Source organism: Brassica napus, chromosome C4 (genome assembly GCF_020379485.1).
Source record: "Brassica napus cultivar Da-Ae chromosome C4, Da-Ae, whole genome shotgun sequence".
Classification (NCBI taxonomy): Eukaryota; Viridiplantae; Streptophyta; class Magnoliopsida; order Brassicales; family Brassicaceae; genus Brassica; species Brassica napus.
Genome location: NC_063447.1, coordinates 59,312,276 through 59,331,445, shown reverse-complemented (window position 1 = coordinate 59,331,445; position 19,170 = coordinate 59,312,276). Strand labels below are relative to the sequence as shown.

Here is a 19,170-nt window from a genome sequence, read left to right as displayed (position 1 = left end):
CAAACAAAAAAAAACTAAAAAAAACTTAATGAATAATACACAAATTCACATTTTTATAGATTTTTCTATGCAGACTTAATATTCAGTCTCTGAAGATCTAGACGTTCGTTTCAGTTTACAGACGTAGACTGTCAAATAGGTCTACTCTTTGGGTTGGTTTTTGCAATTGACCATTTTACGGGTTGCTTTCTATAGTTGAAAAAAAGCTGTGATTTTGTACATGTAGACTTTCATTTCAGTCTACAATTTAAAAAGGTTAGTTTTTGCAATTGACCAGAATTCATCCAAGATTTGACTTTCAGAACCAGACTTCATATGCAGTCTACATGTTTGAATTTTTTTGAAAGATGTTAGTTTTGCTATTGACCAAGTTTGACTTCCAATCAGTAGATTGAAATGAACGTCTACGGGTGTGTAGACTTCTTGTGAAGTCTACTCTCAAATCCGACGGGTTGGTTTTGTATTTGACCAAAATTAAAAAAGTAGACTTTATATGCAGTCTACATTTTTTTTCTAAGATAAGAAGACTGCATATAAAGTCTACAATTTACTAAATTTTTGATTGCTTTTTAAACTTTTTGGTAAAACACAAAACTAACCTATTCAATGAAGTCAAAGTTTTGGTCAAATGCTGAAATGGCCTTTTATAGACTTTGTTGGCAGTCTACATTTTGTAGACTTCCGTTGAAGTCTATTTTGAAAAGTCAAAAGTTCGGTCAAATGAAAAACTAACCTCTTTTAGGTAGACGTCTTAGTAAGTCTACCGAAAGTTTTATTTTTGTTGTCAAAGGTAAAGACGGAGACTACTGGGGAAGTCTGCGTTAGAAAAAAAAATTGTTTAGTCAATTGCAAAACTAACTCGTGCGTTGACAAAAATAGACTGCATCGTAAGTCTCCACGGAGGCGTAGACATACAAAACAATCTACCGTCGCAACACAGATATGAAAAAGAACGAAAACTATGTAAATAGTTACCTTTTTCCTGTGTAAAGCTCGTTTCCAACCTTTTCAACCGTCTAAACTCCAAATATGAGCAAAAAAGAAACATCTTTGACTATTCACTAATGAAGAAACTCGAAAATATGAAGTTTGTGATTATGAAAATGAAAGTTATGTAGAGGAGATGAGAGGAAATGAAATTTTTTGGGTTAGAATGAGAAAAAAAATGGTTGAAAATTGAATTCTTGAGCTTTAGAGCTCAAAAATGGTGGTTCATGGTGGTTGAAAAAATTGATGATGATGACATTTTTGTAAATAAGAATAAATGGTTAGGGTGTATTTGTTTTTTTGTTAATTTCGAAATTAATAAAAAAATTAAATAAAAATGGCAATTTTGTGAATAACTCAAAAACATAAAGATAGTATGAAAATTTTATTGATGAATAGTAATGACAAAAAAAAATAGGTTGGTTTTGGGTTTGACTAGAAATTGTGGGTTGGTTTTGAAAAATACCCGTTAATGAGATGATCGGCCCAACACGAAAACAAAATAATATAAAAAAAGTATGATAAACTCTCAGTTCCAACAATTATATTTGCTGCGGAGCCATACAAATTACATGCGGGGATCATTATATTTTTTGGGCTTCGTTTGAACTTAAATTTGATAGAGGTCATATTTATGTTTTGATGGAGTCAAGTTTAAGTATTTAATAAAAACTAAACTAATTTATATGACTCTGTAGGGTAAATTAACCCTCTCCGAATACACTTATTTTGAAGTTCATTTTTTGGAGATAAAAAAACTCTATAATTATATAATTTTTTTTGTAGATGCAAGTCTATCAGATGCGTGTGTCTAGACTTTTGGTACCCGTATGCATTTTGAAAGAATTTTGACATTTTTTCTTTCTCTAGGAAAATTTCAAAAGAAGGTATATCTGAAAAAATTAGCGATCAAGGATGAAAAGATAACAAAAAATATCAATAGAAATCTTATTCTTAGTGTGCATTCTATTTGGTTGTCCAAAATCCAAATCGCCATCTTATAAGTCATAAGTCTAAAATCTACCTCAATTTTTTTTAAAAGACACCACATATTTAATACAGCCCTACTTGACGACAAAAAAAAAGTAGGGCCCTAAATCAGGGGATTCCATGGTTCCTTAAAGCAGTCCATCATTCTCTCAACTATATTAATTCTCAAGTATGAACATGTAGAATACTTTAAGAATGTCCCGTTACTTCATCTAATCTATTAAAATTGAAGTACAAGAATTAACCCTTACTTTACAATTATAATTACATCTTCTGCCATTGATATTAAAAAGTACTTATTTACTAAACAATTCCCAGGCTTTTTCATGTTTATTACCAAAGCCCAACTCAGTGGACATTTACGATAAAGTCTCATAGATAGAAAATAAATGATTAATATTTCAAAAATATTTCATTCCTTTTACGATGTTCCTATTTATTCGGCTGGTATCGTGATAAGGAGACTGACATAACAATTATTATATGCTTTAAACCATCTCATAATCTAAGGTTGTGACAAATCTTAATATCTAAGCTTAACAGGTATATTCCTTCCAAGTTCTTGCAAAACACGTTTTCAGTAATTTTCAGTTTTAGATTTTTTTTAAAAAAATCTTCACACGAGCCATCAATATATAGAATATTCCTTCTATCATACCACAAACACAACATAAGTCTTTTTAATGTTACAAATCTAAAAATATAATTGCAACTAACCAAATCAGTTTTTGGTAAGAAATGTGTAAAAAATTATAATAAAAATATCATTATACCTATTTATATATCTTATTAAGAACTACAAATGTTGCTACTAATAAATAATGAAATATTATAAAAAATATATATAAACAAACAAATTATTTCTTTTAGTTAATTCACATTTATTGTTATATATATATATATATCTATGTTTCATTGCTAAACCATCGTGATATATATATATATATATATATATATACACGTCTATATTTATGTATATATATATATGTATATACAATTGAATAAAATAATTCGACTGTTTAAAACAATTAATAAAATTATTGCATATAAAATATAAAATCATATTATACATAATGGGTCTATATTAGTTAGTCGTAAGAAAAATATATACGATCAAACACGTAAGAAAAATATATACGATCAAACATGGAAGAATAATTATGAACTATATAAAAATTAAAAAACATCCGCACAGGCGTGCGGGTCAGAATCTAGTTTTCTTTAAAATTAAAATGTTCCGTTCCTTCTCAACTGCATTGCATATTAGTGATTGTTTTATTTCTTTTAATGTTTAATTATTAATTTTTCATATCAGTGAAACTAACTAAACTTTGTTTTAGTAATTAAGAATATAGAATAACGTAAACCTTGGATATGAACTTCATATAGCGGACGTTGATTACGAACATAGTACATAGGACCAAAGTAAAGGAACGACACAACAGAAGAGAAAACATGAAATTTTAAAACACTAGAAAAACAACCATTCGAACATCTTATTTAGTACTCTCTCATACATTATATTAGATTCGTACGTCCGCTTGAGTTTCTTCATCCGACCGCTGCTCATCTAACGCTGCAACCACATACAGATAAACATTACACCGTTATAAAGTACTCAAATATGCATTCAAACAACTTTTAATGTATATTCATCGGTATAAAACTCAAAACTTCCATTAGAACATGGTTAAACCGGGAAGTAAACAGTTATTACAAAACTTATACTTTTTATTTAACAATAAAATAATCTTAAAATGTAAATCATCATAATAATGTTTGTTATATACTTCTTGTTCTAAAATAACTTTTAATTTCATATATATCAGAGAGAGATTACGACATACCTGTTGCAGTTGGTGCTTTTGCTGATTTTGTAAGGAATATTGACTCCACATGCCTTAGGAAGTCCAGCAGCACGGGCAGCGTTGAGAGTAGGGAAGGAGTTAGCGGCTCCTACAAGGCAACGGCAAGCTTGCTGACGGTCCGGGGTTGTACGGGCCATGTTGTTTAGATTAGTAACGCCAGTGCAGCACCCTCTTGGAAGAGGCCCATTTTGGGTTAAGTAGCCAATGCATGCTGCCAAGTTACCGCTAACGGTTCCACAGCTTAGAGCCGCGTTCGTTGCTATTGGACCGGCCACAATCATGCAGGCCAAGACCAAGCATGCCAACTTCACTAGACCAGCCATTTTTTCTTAGTTTTAGGGGCTTTTGACTGTTTGCAAAATGAGAAGTGTGTAGTGATGAGTGATGGAGAGAGTTGGGGAAGTGATGAGTGTTTATATAGAGAAGGAAAGTTTATGTTATGAATGTGAATGCGATTTAGAGGAAAGGGAGTAGTTTGTTGATTGTTGGTGTTATTTAATGTAGAGGTCCCTAGTTACGTAGGAACTCTCGTCTACTTTCGTTTGACATTTTAATCAAATTTTCATTTTCATTTTGAAATCTCTTCTTTTTTCATTTTTTCATTTTTTTTTGGTAATCCGGATAGTCCAGACCTAAAGACCCAACTAACTCCAAAACCAGAAATTAAACCATGTAAAATAGCTTTGTTTCTATATGTGCATAGTTTATCTAAATGGCAAATTTCAAAGTCAATGCGTTTAGCGCATTTCTAAGCCCGACGCGCCATCTAACCATGTCCGTGTGAGTAAAGAAGCGATAACAAATTAACGTGCTAAGAAGGAAAAAATGGAAATATAGATGTGGATAACATTTTTTATTGAGTTTCCATAACTTTTAGAAATCCGCAGTTAAATATTAAAATTTAGATATATATTACATATATATATGTGCACTGAGAAAGTTTTGATAAGAATATTCATTGGTAGGCCTGAGATTTTTATCCGAAATCAGGATTCGATCCGAAAATCCGGATATCCGGATTCGTAAGTTTTATTAATAAATATTTCAAAATAGTAATATCTATATATAAAAATTAATTTTATTTAATATATTCTTAATTTTATAATAGTATATATAAATTTTATGTAAATTTTGTAATATTATACATAGAAATAATTAAAGACATTATATATATTTTTATTTTTAAATTATTGTTAATATTTTATATATATTAATATTATTTTTTATTTATTTTAAAGATCCAAATCCAGATCCGGATATCCGTCGGATATTACAATTTTTAGAAAGATATCCGACACCCGGATATCCGAGAACTCCGGATCCGAATAATGATAGTAAAATTATGGATTCGTTGGATAAGGATCCGGATCCGGATACTTTAAAATTGTCCGGATATCCGATCCGTCTGAGGCCTACTCATTGGTGGTGTTCATAGAGACCAACTCTTCAAAATCTTTAATGTAACTATAATCGTGACATACATTGATTGTTTTAGAACCCTATTATTAGAGATATATTTTATTTGATAAGAATACATCTCTCTCTCAGCTAGGAGATGTCCAACTCTTCTCCAGTTTTTACTCTAAAATAGAGTAAAATAAAATATGAATAAAATGCTTCAATCTATTTCATATCTCATTAGAAGAGGGCATAAAAACCTCAAATTGAGATTCTAAGCCATAAATTATTATTATTTATTCACCTTATCAACTGATTAAACTTTAATTTTAAAAGAAAAGAATCTGTAAACAATGAAAAGAAGAAAAGTTAAGAAAATGAAGTTCTAATTAGTTCTAAAACTTTATAAAAAGAGATACATTTGTTTAGTGTCTTGTCAGCTTTTTTTTAATATAATATAATAATGAGTAGGATTCCTTCATCATCCGCTGTTGGGATGTTTTTTCCATTTATAGAGTAATCTATTTTTGTTTGTTCTTTACTCTATTATGGAATGAAAAAATAGAGTTGGATTAGAACATTTTTTACTCTATATTCTATTTTATTTTATTTTGAAGAAAAAAATAAAATTTTACATCGGAGATCTTTCTTAACTCATATAAAACTTTTTTTCCAAACAACAAGAGAAAACCCAAATGAGTTTAACCCACCCCCTCCCCCCAACATCTATCTCATTTTATTTGTTAAAACAAACAATAACTTTTCAAAGATGTTACATTTTGAGAGCTACAGGTCGAAGAGCATATTTTGTAAATATTCAAATAAATAAGTAAAAATTATGTCTAATGCTTATTTTAATAGAAATAATCTTTTTAAAAAAAATTATGGTTAAGTTACGGTTTATTACTGTTCAAATAAATAAGTAAGAATTATGTTAGTCTAACACATACTTTAATAGAAGAATCTTAGAGGTTGGTTGTTTCTAGTTTTTGAACTAATTTTGGGCTTTTGTTTTTCTGAAAACCATTTTTTAGACAATCAAGCTTTTAGAAAAATAGATTTTCTATAATCTAAGGAAGCTAGTTTTTTCAAATATCTGTCTTTTATAAAGAAAAACTAAAATCCAAGTTTTTATGGTTTCTTCCAAATCTAACCACAGTTTTTCAATTTTTTTATTTTAATTAAATTTTTGCTATATTTATGCTTTAATACAGGAAAACAAATAGAAAATAAAAACTAGAAACAAATCAGATTTAACAAAAATCATCTATTTAATATATATAATACAAAAATAAACTAATAAGAACATTTCTAAAATTTGTCAATAAAATTAACTTAAGTATTTAAATTTACTTTAATGTAGAGTTTACATGTTTTGTTAATAATCTATTGGTATTATTTATTGATTTTTTTAATATATTCTTTTGGTAATTTAAGTTTGGTTTTTAAAATCAATCTATAAGTTAGAAAATTTTAAAATAAAAGAAAACATTAATAAAATTTATAAAAACAAAAGTATTTTGAAAAAATAAAAATTAATAAATAAATAAAATCTAAAACCAAAACCCGAAATCCAAAATCCAATATTTTCTAGTTTGTTGTTTAAAACAAAATTTCATTTATTTTTAGTACACATAAAAAATTCATGATCCAACTTACATAAGTTTTTTTTAACTAATTAACACATATTAATTGTGGATAATAGTATTTCATTTTTTATTTTTTTCAGAATAAACATTTTACTATTATTAATATTTTTTTTTTATTAATATTAAAAACAGAAACCAAAATCTAGAACAACCATTCATGTTTTTCAAAAAACTAGAATCTACTGCAAAAACAAAAACCAAAAGCTAAAAACCAAAATCTAAAAACTAAAATTTAAAAGCCAAAAACTAAAAACCAAAATCTAAAAACTAGCAAAATAATCATCACCTTATTATCCAAAAAAATGACGGACAAGAAATAACCACTAAATTTTGGCAAGCGAACATCCAAATATATCCGATGGTCTAAATCTTATAATTCAACATAAAAGCTACATGAGTTTAGTCTAAATCTTATAATTCAACATAAAAGCAACATGAGTTTAAACTGATTAAAAACACATTTGGAGTTTTTTGTTTTTGATATATAGACTTTAGCTTTTTAGACATCTCCAGATCAAAAGATTAAAAATGTTTTCACAAAATATTTTATTTCCTTTACATATAAAATTCACCGTATGTACCCGAAAAGATGTCGGTTTGTCCGTGCATCCCACACCTAGAATGTAAACGGTTCGTCGCTATGTGAAAAATCTGATTGATACATAACAAAATTGAATGCAGTTCAACACATGGGTAGGATGGGGTCAGTGTCGGTTGCTTTTTCAAGGCCACCACTTTGATCTCTCCCCCCCCCCCCCCCCCCCCCCCCCCCCCCCCTAATACTATTTCTAGTCTTATTTTGGTAAAACTAGGTGCTTTTACTTGTACAACTCACTAGACTTTTACGAGGTAGAGTTTAATCTATAACGATTTATTGAAATTGATTATTTAAAATGTAGTATGTGCTTTTGATAATAAGAAACAACACAACGTGTCAAAAATTTCAAAACAACGTTAACATTTGTAAGGCTTTTATATCATTTTTTTTTTTTTTTTACAATGAATAAATGAAATAATTTTCTTTTTAAACTTGAAAAATAAAACTGAACCAAACACAAAAATTGGTTGCTAAGAGCATCTCCAAAAAGAAACTCTATTTTGAAGTTTCTAAAACTCTATATTTGAAGTTTAAAATTGTTTTTCTCCAAAAGCAAAATTTCAAATTCAACTTTAAAACTATTTGTATTTTATAATATAGTTCTTATATTTATAATAACTAATTTGAATTCATAAAACTTTTGTAAATAACTAGCACATATATAAACATATTACAACAATATTAATTAATAAAATATTATATTAAAATATAAAATTTAAAACAAAATAACTTAATTAATATTAAACTTCAATCAAAATACCGGATTATTCTATAAATTTATTTTCGTAATGCATATATGATCTATTAGTGCGCTTTGAAGTAAAAATGGCTATCCTCATTTTTAATTTGTAGATTAGAGATAAAAATTGCTGAAATCGGGTGATATTAATAATTGTAAATACATTTGACAAGAACAAGAAAGTAAAAGAGAAACATAAAATATTGCTAAAAGACTAACTTTTATCGATGATATTAATAATCGTGAATATATTCAATATAAAAAAAAGAATTGTACCAAAAGACATCATCAACAACAACAACAACCATCTTCAGAAATTTGGACAATATTTAGAAATTTTGAAGGTTCCGGTTCAAACTTACTGACTATTAGTGTTGTTGTAATATTTAAATTTGTGTAATATTTATGTCTTCATGTAACTTTTTAAAAGTTTTTTTGTATATTTTTGTTATCTAAATCTAGTTTAAAATACTTTAAATCTTATTTTAAAGTTTTATTTTATTTTATGTATAAACTTAAATTTTGTAAACAAAACTTAAAATATTTATGAGATATAATTTTTATAAGGATTAAAACAATAAACAAGAAAATATTTATGAATCATAAATCTGATGTGTAATTGTAGAGACCAAAATGCAAATAAAAATATGAAACTTCAAATTTGAAGTTTTGAGTAGTGAAACTTCAAATATAGAGTTTCACTCCTCAAAACTTTAAATTTGAAGTTTTGAAGTTCATTTTTTGAGAGCAAAAAACTTCGTATTTGAAGTTATAGAGTGTCTTTTGGAGATGTTCTAAATCGGAAGAAGACATAAAATCTTAATCAATGACAAATAGGATAAAAGAAGAAAAAACTGCCATCAAATGAAATCTACCGATTTTTTTTCTTTCTGAAGAAGTGCCATATTGACTGTGGTTTATCGTGTAAAACCAAAAAATCAATGTAAAAAGCTGAAGATAGAACAACAATTCTGTCAAAAGTTACTTTGAAAAGCAAGAGAGAACAAAAAACACCACCACACAAGAAAATATCACTAACTAGTTGCCATATCAGAAATTGCAATCACCAACTAACCAAAATCATATTTTCTCTTATCTATTTTCGCAGCTTTTTCTATTCTTTTTAAATATAAATTTTTTTTATTCAAAAATAACACTTACCATATTTTCCAAACAAATAAACAAACTTCACCATTAGAAATTTTAACTAAAATATATTAAAATGAAATTATTTAGCCATGCAAAGTTTTTAACTGAGGATAGTAAATTGCTTTAGTTTTATTGGCGAACATAGCAAAACATTATTTTAGGATGATAAATTTGCTATTTTATTGGCTTTATAAAATATCAACCATGAGAATGATACATTTTAAAATTCATATATTGGTGCTAGATAAATTGGATCAGTGATACATTTTATATTTTACTTACATATATTATAGCTTATATAGACTCTCATTCAAATGACACTAAGAAAAATGAAATCGTTTATTTTTTGTTATCTACATTCCTACTGTAGAATAATGATCATTTTTTCTGTGAAAGAATTATATGATAACAAACTACACCATTTATTATCCTAACGTATTCATATATTTTTTAGTTAACTTAAAAAGTTTACACTTATATATGACCATATTTCGTGAATATATAATACAATCGATTTTAAACTATTAAATTGGTAGAAAATTTAAAATTTTTTGTATTTATTCATCGATTTATGTCTAACAAATTTAAAATAATTTGAACTCACAATTTGTTGTTTCTTATTACTGGAAATCACATATAGGATGATAAGTAGGATGAGTAAAAACTAACTAAACCTAGTTATGATTTAAATATATTTTTTAGTTTTGTATAAAACAATTGTAAAATTTATAATTCGTTTAAACTTTATTTTGACTTTAAAATCACTGAGTTCTTTCTTTTTGTCATCAACTTAACAGACTCAATTTTTTTTTTGAACACAACTTAACAGACTCAACTAATCATTGAATTATAATATCAACTTGAACAGTTTTATAATAGAAATAAAATTGAATCAAAAATTGATCTACACGTACAAATAATATCTTTGTCCACACCAAACCAAACTATAGAACAAAGTTTTTACACAAATCTACCCGAATTTAATATTTAAATCATACAAACCAACAATGGCTCTAAACTAAGAATTTTGGCCTCTTCTCAAAAATATTAGTCTTTTCTTTTATGGAACCTCATAGAATACATAAAAATAATCTTCCAATTGCACTTTTGGTCATTACTCATTACAATTTTTTTCATTGAATATTGATGCATATGAAAACAGATAAAGAAAATAAAATTATTCATCCACATGTGTCAGGTAGTTCCAAAAACACAAAATTCCAGAACATAAACTTTCTAGTGTTATAAATCCATGATATGGATATGTGGATTGCCATTAACCATCAAAGAGGTTTACATCCGACCAGACTATCCGGTCCGTCTACACCCGTCTCCGGTCCGTCTCATCCGACCAAGACTAGTCAAGATGAAGACTCATTCAACCGGAGCATTTATGAGCTTTGACCAAGACTATATCTTTGTGGTCAATATGTAATAAATGTGTAGATTCTCTCCTTTGTTGTAAACCCTTGGAACCTCCACTATATATTGATAGTGAGAGCTAATGAGAAAGACACAACTTTCAAAAGCAACACTTCTCTCATATTTCTAACATCTAGAACATAAACTTTCATCAAAAGACGAAGCAATCTCATCGGTATGTTCGATTGGAAAAGGCAAACGCTGACATGGCACAACATAATATCCTGATTGGTTGATTTTTAATGCTTACGTGGCATAGCTAAAAAGGTTTCTTTTGCTCCTTTTAGTATAGTTTTGATTCTTCTTTTTTTTTTAATTATTCTTCATTTAGCTATGTTTAAAACTGCAATAAAATTATAGTATTTTCTTAACTATTGTTTTAGGCCTGGGCATCCGGGTCTTCGGGTCGGGTTCGGGTCGGGTATTATCGGGTCCGGGTCCTTCGGGTCCTACCAATTTAGATCCATATAGGTACCTATAACTTTTCGGGTCGGTTCCGGGTCGGGTCTTGTCGGGTCCGGGTCGGTTCGGGTCTATAATTTCAATACCCGTAAAATACCCAAAATTTTCGGGTATATTTCGGATCCGGGTCGGTTCGGGTATTTAGGATCCGAAATAGACCCGAAGTACCCGAACTGGACCCGAAAACTCTAAAAATACCCGAAGAACCGCAAAAATACCCAAAAATTTATCCAAAATCAGACCCGAAAACTCAAAACATACCCGAATTTTACCCGAATACCCGAATTATATTTTCTAAAAATCTAAAATTTTACCAAAAACCTACAATTATACTCGAAAATCCAAACCCGGAACTTTTAAAAAAATCTGAAATACCAAAAATATACTCAATTACCCAAATATACCTAGTATATACAATTATTTACGGGTACTTCGGGTACCCGAACGGGTCTCGGGTAGGACCCGGACCCGAACCGAGACCCGCGGATCCAAAAAAAAAGACCCAATAAGTACTTAGCATGGACCCGGACCCGGACCCGAACCTGTATTTTCGGGTCGGTTCCGGTTCGGGTCTTCGGGTCCGGGTAAAATTCCCGGGCCTATATTGTTTCCTTGGGTCAGGTGATGCGTTAATTATTCTCTATATGTCTATGGATATATAGGCCTATTGCCTATAGGAACACGGCAAAATAAATTTTCTGTAGTTTTCATTCATGTGCAGTCTTATTTACTGTTTAAGAGGAAGAATTCAAAAACGTACAACTAATTCAAAAACGTCGGTGCCTACGGGGCTACATGATTTATGTCTTCTTTTTTTTTTGTTTTCGGTGAAAATTTGAGAATTAGGCACCGAAATGCTGCATGCAACATATTGTATGTGAGCACAACACGTGCAAGCTTAAAGTATATTGCTGTAAATACATATGGCCCAGCTTAAAGTATATTGCTGTAAATACATATGGCCCAAATAGTTACTACGCATGCTCAGATTCCATACGTGTAATGCGTTAGGAGTTTCAATAAATTTCGTGAAACATCTTTTGATCAATTTTACATTGGGGTATAGAAATACTGACCAATTTATCTTATACTAGTTAATGTTTAAGTTGAAAGTTTATAAATTCAACGTCATCATACCAGAATCCGATTTGACCCAAGCAAAAAATGATCCATCTATATTGAGATTCAAGTAAAGGAGAATTGAAATAGCATCATTTCGATCGAAGAACTATGTAAGAAATTTAAATTTAAATAATATATGTATTTATTTATTCATTGCTATTTAACTCTGGATTATAAAACTATGAAACAAACATCATATAGTTACATTTTATGTCATTTCCGCAATCGGCTGGTTTCCTAGTATTTTGATGTCACTTGGATTTATCCCTTTCGAGTTGTGAAATGTGAACATGATTATTATTTTAGGATTTATATCCGAGTTCGATGTATTTAGGGATATGGTTTGATGATTTATCGTCTTTTGAATTTTACACGTTGTATATCGACGCAGACAACTATTTAGGTTTAAATCGAATGAAATGGTGTTGCATCCAAGTAATTTTGGCAATGGGTTTTAGTAACACTGGTCATGCAACATTGAAAAGCGCGTTTTGTGCGTTGGTATCGATTATAACAACCTCAACGGTGACACTATAGCAGCGAGAGGGAACGTGTCGTCGTTGGAGGAGGACATGATGGTGGTATGAGAGAAAGGTTTTGTATTTTAGGTTGAAAGAAACTACTGGAAGGAGATTCAAAAAAGAGGAAGATGTTTTTAGGTTTCAAGAATATTAAACTCAGAGATCATATACACATACATATGTCAATCCAAATCGTCCCGCCATGGAGCGGGTTAGGGATATGAATCCGCATATTATTTATTTTACGTTCCTAGCAAACAGTCCTAGCTATGCAAGATATAGGCGGCTACTTTCGGCAAGTGTGTACCGTGCAACATATATAATATATGATTGGGTTGGGCTGGGCTGGGATAGTCGGCCTTATTGTTTGTTGTATACATTATTCAGAGGCATTCAGATGAATCAATCTATTAGAACAGAAATATACATAATACTTAATCCTTAATTTTTTTAATATTTACAAATGAATGCCACGGCATTTAAAACAAATTATTAATTTAAATTGCAACTACTACATTAATCATTTAGATTTTACCAAAAGTTCGCTTACCAAAAACTTAACATTTAGGTTTAATGTTTTATACACTGTAATTTTATATCTTACTACATTAATTATTTGAATTAAAATTTATCAAGACCCGAAACCGGTCTAGTTTTAATGGTAAATTTATCAAAAATCAGTTATCAAAAATGTTCAATAACCACAGCTTTATTAAATGGTAAATTTATAAATAAATACAATATAAAAATAATCCATGAAGGAAAAATGATCAAATTTATTTAGATGTCATTTTGATTAATTTAGCATCTAACCACAATTTAAATAGCCAACACGTTTATAATTATTTATAATCTATTTGTAAATCAAACTAAATCATAATATTATCTATTAAATAAATAAAAAAACATCTGTGCGGACGCACAATCAAGATTTAGTAAATCATTTAAACTTCGTCACAACTATTTCTTCACTACATACTTCAGAGTTTTGAGTTGACTTTACATAAAGAGCCATATGAAAACTTGTTAATAAATAACCAATAAACTAGCTTACATGTTAACAAAACTTAGCTCAACCAATTAAATGGTACTTATGACTCTCTTACCAAGATATTGGCTATAGCAATTTGGATGCAAATCTATCTTGAGTATTTTATTTTGCACCCAAAGAAAAAACAACCCTATATATAATTAACAATCCGTTAAAATTTCCGACTGAAAATTTTAAACAACTCTAAATTAGTCATTTGTGTTTTGTAATAAACCCGTCTCTAAATCATCATCATTTTCGACTTCGGTACGGATGGTTTCTTCTTCCGAACGACTTCTATCAGCTGCGGCGGCGGTAAGTGCCTCCGCTCGTTTCACCTGATGTTCCCAGTCCGTACGAACCAACGTACAAAGCATCATAACCAAACATGTGATCTGCGCAGCTAGCATTCCGTACCAAAGCCCACAAAACCCAACTTTAAACCCAAACGTGGACGTGACTGCCACAGGCAAGCCCACGATGTAAAACGCGCATAGGTTAACACGTGCTCCATCTTTAGGCCTCGCCGTGCCCGTCAAGACTCCGCAAGCCGCCGTCTGCGGCGAGTTTCCGATCTCGCAAAGCCCTAAGATCGGAAGCGCCGACGAAATCAACCCAAGAATCTCCGGTTCGTCTGTGAACATCTTTCCCCAAACCGACCTAAGTGCGGTCACAAAGACAGCAGCTGATAAACCGTACGCTACTGCGAGTATCAGACCGATAACGGTTGTACATTGCGCCCGTGTAGGATGGCCGCCACCAAGCGCATGTCCTACACGAGTCGCAATGGCCGTGCTTATAGCGAATGGGACTACGTAGAGTAGCCCCGTTGTCTGAATCATTATCCCCATGGCCGACACACTTGCTTTAGGGTTACCGAGAAGCCCACAAAGAAAAAGCATTATCTCATACCACCAATACTCCAAACACACCGAGATAGCGCTTGGTGCGGCTAGAGAAAGCAGCGGCCACCAGCCGCGAAAAAGCGACCGCAAAGCAAGTCCTTCCCACGGTTTGATTAGAGAGTCCGAAAAACACGTGTAAACGAGCAGTCCCACGTTGATGTTCATAGTGTTGAAAGCCATCGCTACCGCCACGCCTTCAACACCTAAACGCATACGCACGACGAAGACGTAGTTAAATAGAGGATGTAGAAGAATGGATATGATCGCTGATATGGTCAACGGTGACGTTAAGCCTTGCGTTCTGAGGAACGTTCGGAGCGGGTGGAGCATGGCCTGAGCTAGTAACTCAGGGACGAAGAAGACCATGTAACTCTTAGCGACACGGGTTATGTCGGGGTCCTGACCCAACCTGAGAAATATGGGTTCGATGTTGAGCCATGCAACGGCTATTGGTATAGAAACGGCTGTTAAGAGACAGAACATTTTCTGAAACGTGTGGCTAAGTACGGTCCAACGTTTGGCTCCAAAGGCTTGGCCACAGATTGGGTCCATACCAACGGAAAGACCTTTGAGTACGGAGACTCCAGTGATGTTTCCGAAGCCCATGGCGAGTGCACCGCCAGCGAGTTCAACTTTCCCGAGGTGACTTAGAAACCACATTGAGATTAATGATCTGGAGAAAATGAGGAGTGATGTCATCACGATCGGGCATGCTATTTTTGTTAGCGATGCCATCTCCTCTCCCACCTGCATGGAAAAAAAGTTGTGACATTTTCGTTAGTTTTTTCAATTATTGAACAACTATTTATTATTTTACTGTTCTAGACTTACAGCAAAACGCATTCAAGAAAATATTATATATAAAGATGCAAGAGATAATTATATTGACATTAACAAAAAAAAAAAACTAGTTATTTTTCCTTTATGTTATTTAATCTCTATCTTTGTGCATCGTTAATATGATACATCACTCATATTTATATTCTACCTCTAATTTCTATGTTTACTTGTAACTTGCCCCCAACAAAAAAATTGGCTACATCCGCCACTGACTCGGGGGTCGGAAGCCCAAAATACTAAATGGTAACAAAAATGTTGAAAAATGACTTGAGAACTGAACCATTCACCTCTCATGATATTTGCAGGTTATTATCCAACTGAGCTACAAGAGATTCTGTTAAATTTGCGGACGAATATTTATTTATCGTAAACAAGGCTGGAAACACATACTTCTATAATTCTATGGCTTCCCCTCAGGACTGGTACTGTATATACCCACTCATTAGTACTCGTTCTATAAACAAAACTAAACAAGTGTTGAGAAAAAATTTAATAAATTTCCAATTTACGAATTGTATAATATAGTATTTGACTATTTTTTTACATTTCAAGTACAAAACGCTCTTTGTATTAAAAAAAGTAGGCTTAAAGAAAATTGTTATTGTGATCAACAGAACGATATTACATATACTACGAAAATAATATTTATCATTAAAAATTATGAGCAATTTGGAAGCACGAGGAAGATGGTCGCATCACATGGCCACTGGGACTGGAAGGAGAAAGTTCAAAAAGAAGAGAAAAAGGTTTAAATTCTATAACTTTTAGAACTGAATAATCAAATTCACTAGTGACAGAAAAGCGAATGACTAACTGTACCAACATTCTAGGATCTTTTTTAATAAAAGTCATCATGGGTTCTAAAAAACGCACCTTTTATTTTCTTTTTGAAAACAAATCAGCTTAGATATCTTTTTTTTTTTTTTTTTTGTAACACTAAGCTTAGATATCTTTCATTTTATGATTTTCACTAGAAATATCAATACTTTACAAACACAAAATCGTCTAAGAATTCATATATCATAAAAATATAATGAACTATAATTGAGATATCAAAAAGAAAATGAGTTAAGAGTTTTCAAGAAAGTAAATGAAAAGTAAGTAGATTATATTTAAAATGGAACTAATAAGATAATAAAGTACTTTGTGCTAACTAAATGAGCTAATAAAAATATACTCCCTTAGTTTCATTATAAGTGTCGTTTTAGGTTTCGGCACACGGATTAAGAAAACAATTAATTTTGTATAAAAAAACACTATTACCTATACACCTAACCATATTTCAACCAATAGAAAAATAAATTTTGCATAAAATTAATAAATTTTGCATTGAAAATCGAAAACGACACTTATTTTGTAATGAAAAAAATTCTCTAAAACGACACTTAATATGAAACGGAAGGAGTATATAATGAGGAAACATATATAGAAAACTTTTCTTAGTAAGTACAACCCCGAAACAAAGCATATATCTCAATCCATGAAACTGAGAGCATGTTTATTGCAGGTCTCTTAGGTTGGGATTCTTAGCGTAACATAAGATACAGTTTCTTAGCTTTTAATTAAAAAAGCTAAGAAATTGTATCTTATATTACGTTAAGAACACCTACCTAAGAGACCCGCAATAAACATGCTCCGAAGATGCATATCATACTAGTGACGCTTTATTCATATATATAAATATCAACACACACACATTCATACATCATATATACATAGACAATAGTTACATATAATGGATGTCAATATACTTGTTAACTAAGTGAAAATATTGAAGTTTTCTTCAAACTGATTCTAAAAGAGATACATTACTTTCCATTAAATTGCTATTAAAACAGTCAAAAGCAGGCATTCAGTCCAGTCTAAGATCAAGTTCCAAGAATTCCATATAATTTACACCCCAAAACCTGAAAAAGTGACCGAAAATGTATAGTATAAAAAACGTAGATAACGTATCTATATTATGTGAATAAGATCTTGAATCACGAAAACTAGTTTTCACCAATGAAAACACACGAGAAGTATGAATCAAACAGTAAGCATTGTCCAACCTAATCAAAAAATACTTTGTGGACGAAAACGTAAACAAGAAGGAGATAGAAACAAGCCTCGTTGAAAGGGATGCGACGGAGACCAGCGGAGAATTTGGCGTTGCCACTAGTTTCTTCTTTTACGGACGTTGAAATATCGCATTCTCCGTTTACAATCTCTCCAGACTCACTGCTTTTCATGTTCGATCTGCACATGCTCATTTATATTGATGTTTGTATATTATATTTATCACACTTCACTTAACAAAAAGATATGTTAGTAACTACGAAAACTGGAACGAATGTGTGTCTGGGAGTGTGAGAGACAAGGAGAATGTTTATGTTCCTTCCCCTCGTATTTATGTTCACTTCCATTAGTCCACCACAATTATTCTCAATTACTTTACAATTTTACTCGCCTTTTCCATTAAAAAATATGTATGTATGTGTAGGACTATTTTTTTCTTCCCGGAACCTGTTTCTTCGTATGTATGTATAGACATGAGTTAAATCTTCTTAATATATACACTTCCACACAGTTATCTTAGACAGAAGTCACTGAACCAATTAACTAAAGTGTTTCCTTTATACTTTATTTTCTACTTATAGAAATGCTTGACAAAAAAGAAAAGAAAGGCTTACACTTATAGTAAAAAATCAAATATAATATGACTTCACTTTGGTGCATAAAATATTTGCCAACTCTTGCCTTTAATTATATTCGTCTCTTTTAGATTAGTGTTTGAATATTTCTTTCCTATATAACTTTTGACAAGTATAGTTTACTTCCTTCGTTTCATTAAGACTTGTAGTTAATACATTTTAAACCAAATTTTGTTAGATATTCAATTCTGGCAATGAAGAGAGACAACAAAGCAGTTATGATCACCTATATTTCTCAAAAAGAAGCAGTTAACTTATATATATATATATATATATGTGTGTGTGTGTGTGTGTGTGTGATTAAAATGCTCAAGGGCCTATCAGATGAGAATGCCACCGATGATGAAAGTGGAGAAGTAAAAAGCTTTGGGAACTCTCTATGTATATCATCTCTAGATAAACCATGCTTGGGTTTAATTATTATTATCTATTGCTACACCTAATTTAACTTCGTATAATAATGAATGGATAAAACTCCAGTCAAGAACTAGTTTCACAAAAATCTAAGACTAATAATTGTATATCATCGATACACATGTTTGAAGTTTTAGTTTCACGTTCTCCCAACATATAGATAGTGAAGAAGATTTTTTCTGGTTCGGTGCATAGGAAAATGAGAAGTGTGATTGACACATGGTACTTGACGCTTTGATGCAGCTGATGTACTTGTTGACGTTCTGAGTTCCTCAAGACTGACGAGAGTTAGATTGATCGTATTGGATATATCTTGGTTTCAAAATTTGAAGATCATTTGATGGGTTTGTCTCTTGGTAAAACCGTGAAACTTATTCTCAACA

General features: G+C 31.0%; 2 protein-coding genes across 2 annotated transcripts; both read right to left on the bottom strand.

Annotated features, from left to right (window-relative positions):
* Positions 1–3,334: 3,334 nt before the first annotated feature.
* On the bottom strand, positions 3,335–4,246 carry LOC125585666 (non-specific lipid-transfer protein B). Its single transcript, XM_048755124.1, has 2 exons — positions 3,825–4,246; positions 3,335–3,553 (listed from the first exon to the last, which is right to left on the bottom strand). The coding sequence occupies exons 1-2, from the start codon at positions 4,166–4,168 to the stop codon at positions 3,544–3,546; spliced, it is 354 nt and encodes a 117-aa protein (XP_048611081.1). The 5' UTR covers positions 4,169–4,246; the 3' UTR covers positions 3,335–3,543.
* A 9,412-nt stretch (positions 4,247–13,658) lies between these two features.
* On the bottom strand, positions 13,659–18,436 carry LOC106450360 (protein DETOXIFICATION 53-like). Its single transcript, XM_013892011.2, has one exon. It carries the CDS (start codon positions 15,591–15,593, stop codon positions 14,145–14,147), a length of 1,449 nt encoding a protein of 482 aa, XP_013747465.2. The 5' UTR covers positions 15,594–18,436; the 3' UTR covers positions 13,659–14,144.
* Positions 18,437–19,170: the final 734 nt, after the last annotated feature.

Excerpts from the sequence above, each read along its gene's own strand:
- LOC106450360 (XM_013892011.2), bottom strand. The coding sequence starts at position 15,593 with ATGCAGGTGGGAGAGGAGATGGCATCGCTAACAAAAATAGCATGCCCG.
- LOC125585666 (XM_048755124.1), bottom strand. The coding sequence starts at position 4,168 with ATGGCTGGTCTAGTGAAGTTGGCATGCTTGGTCTTGGCCTGCATGATT.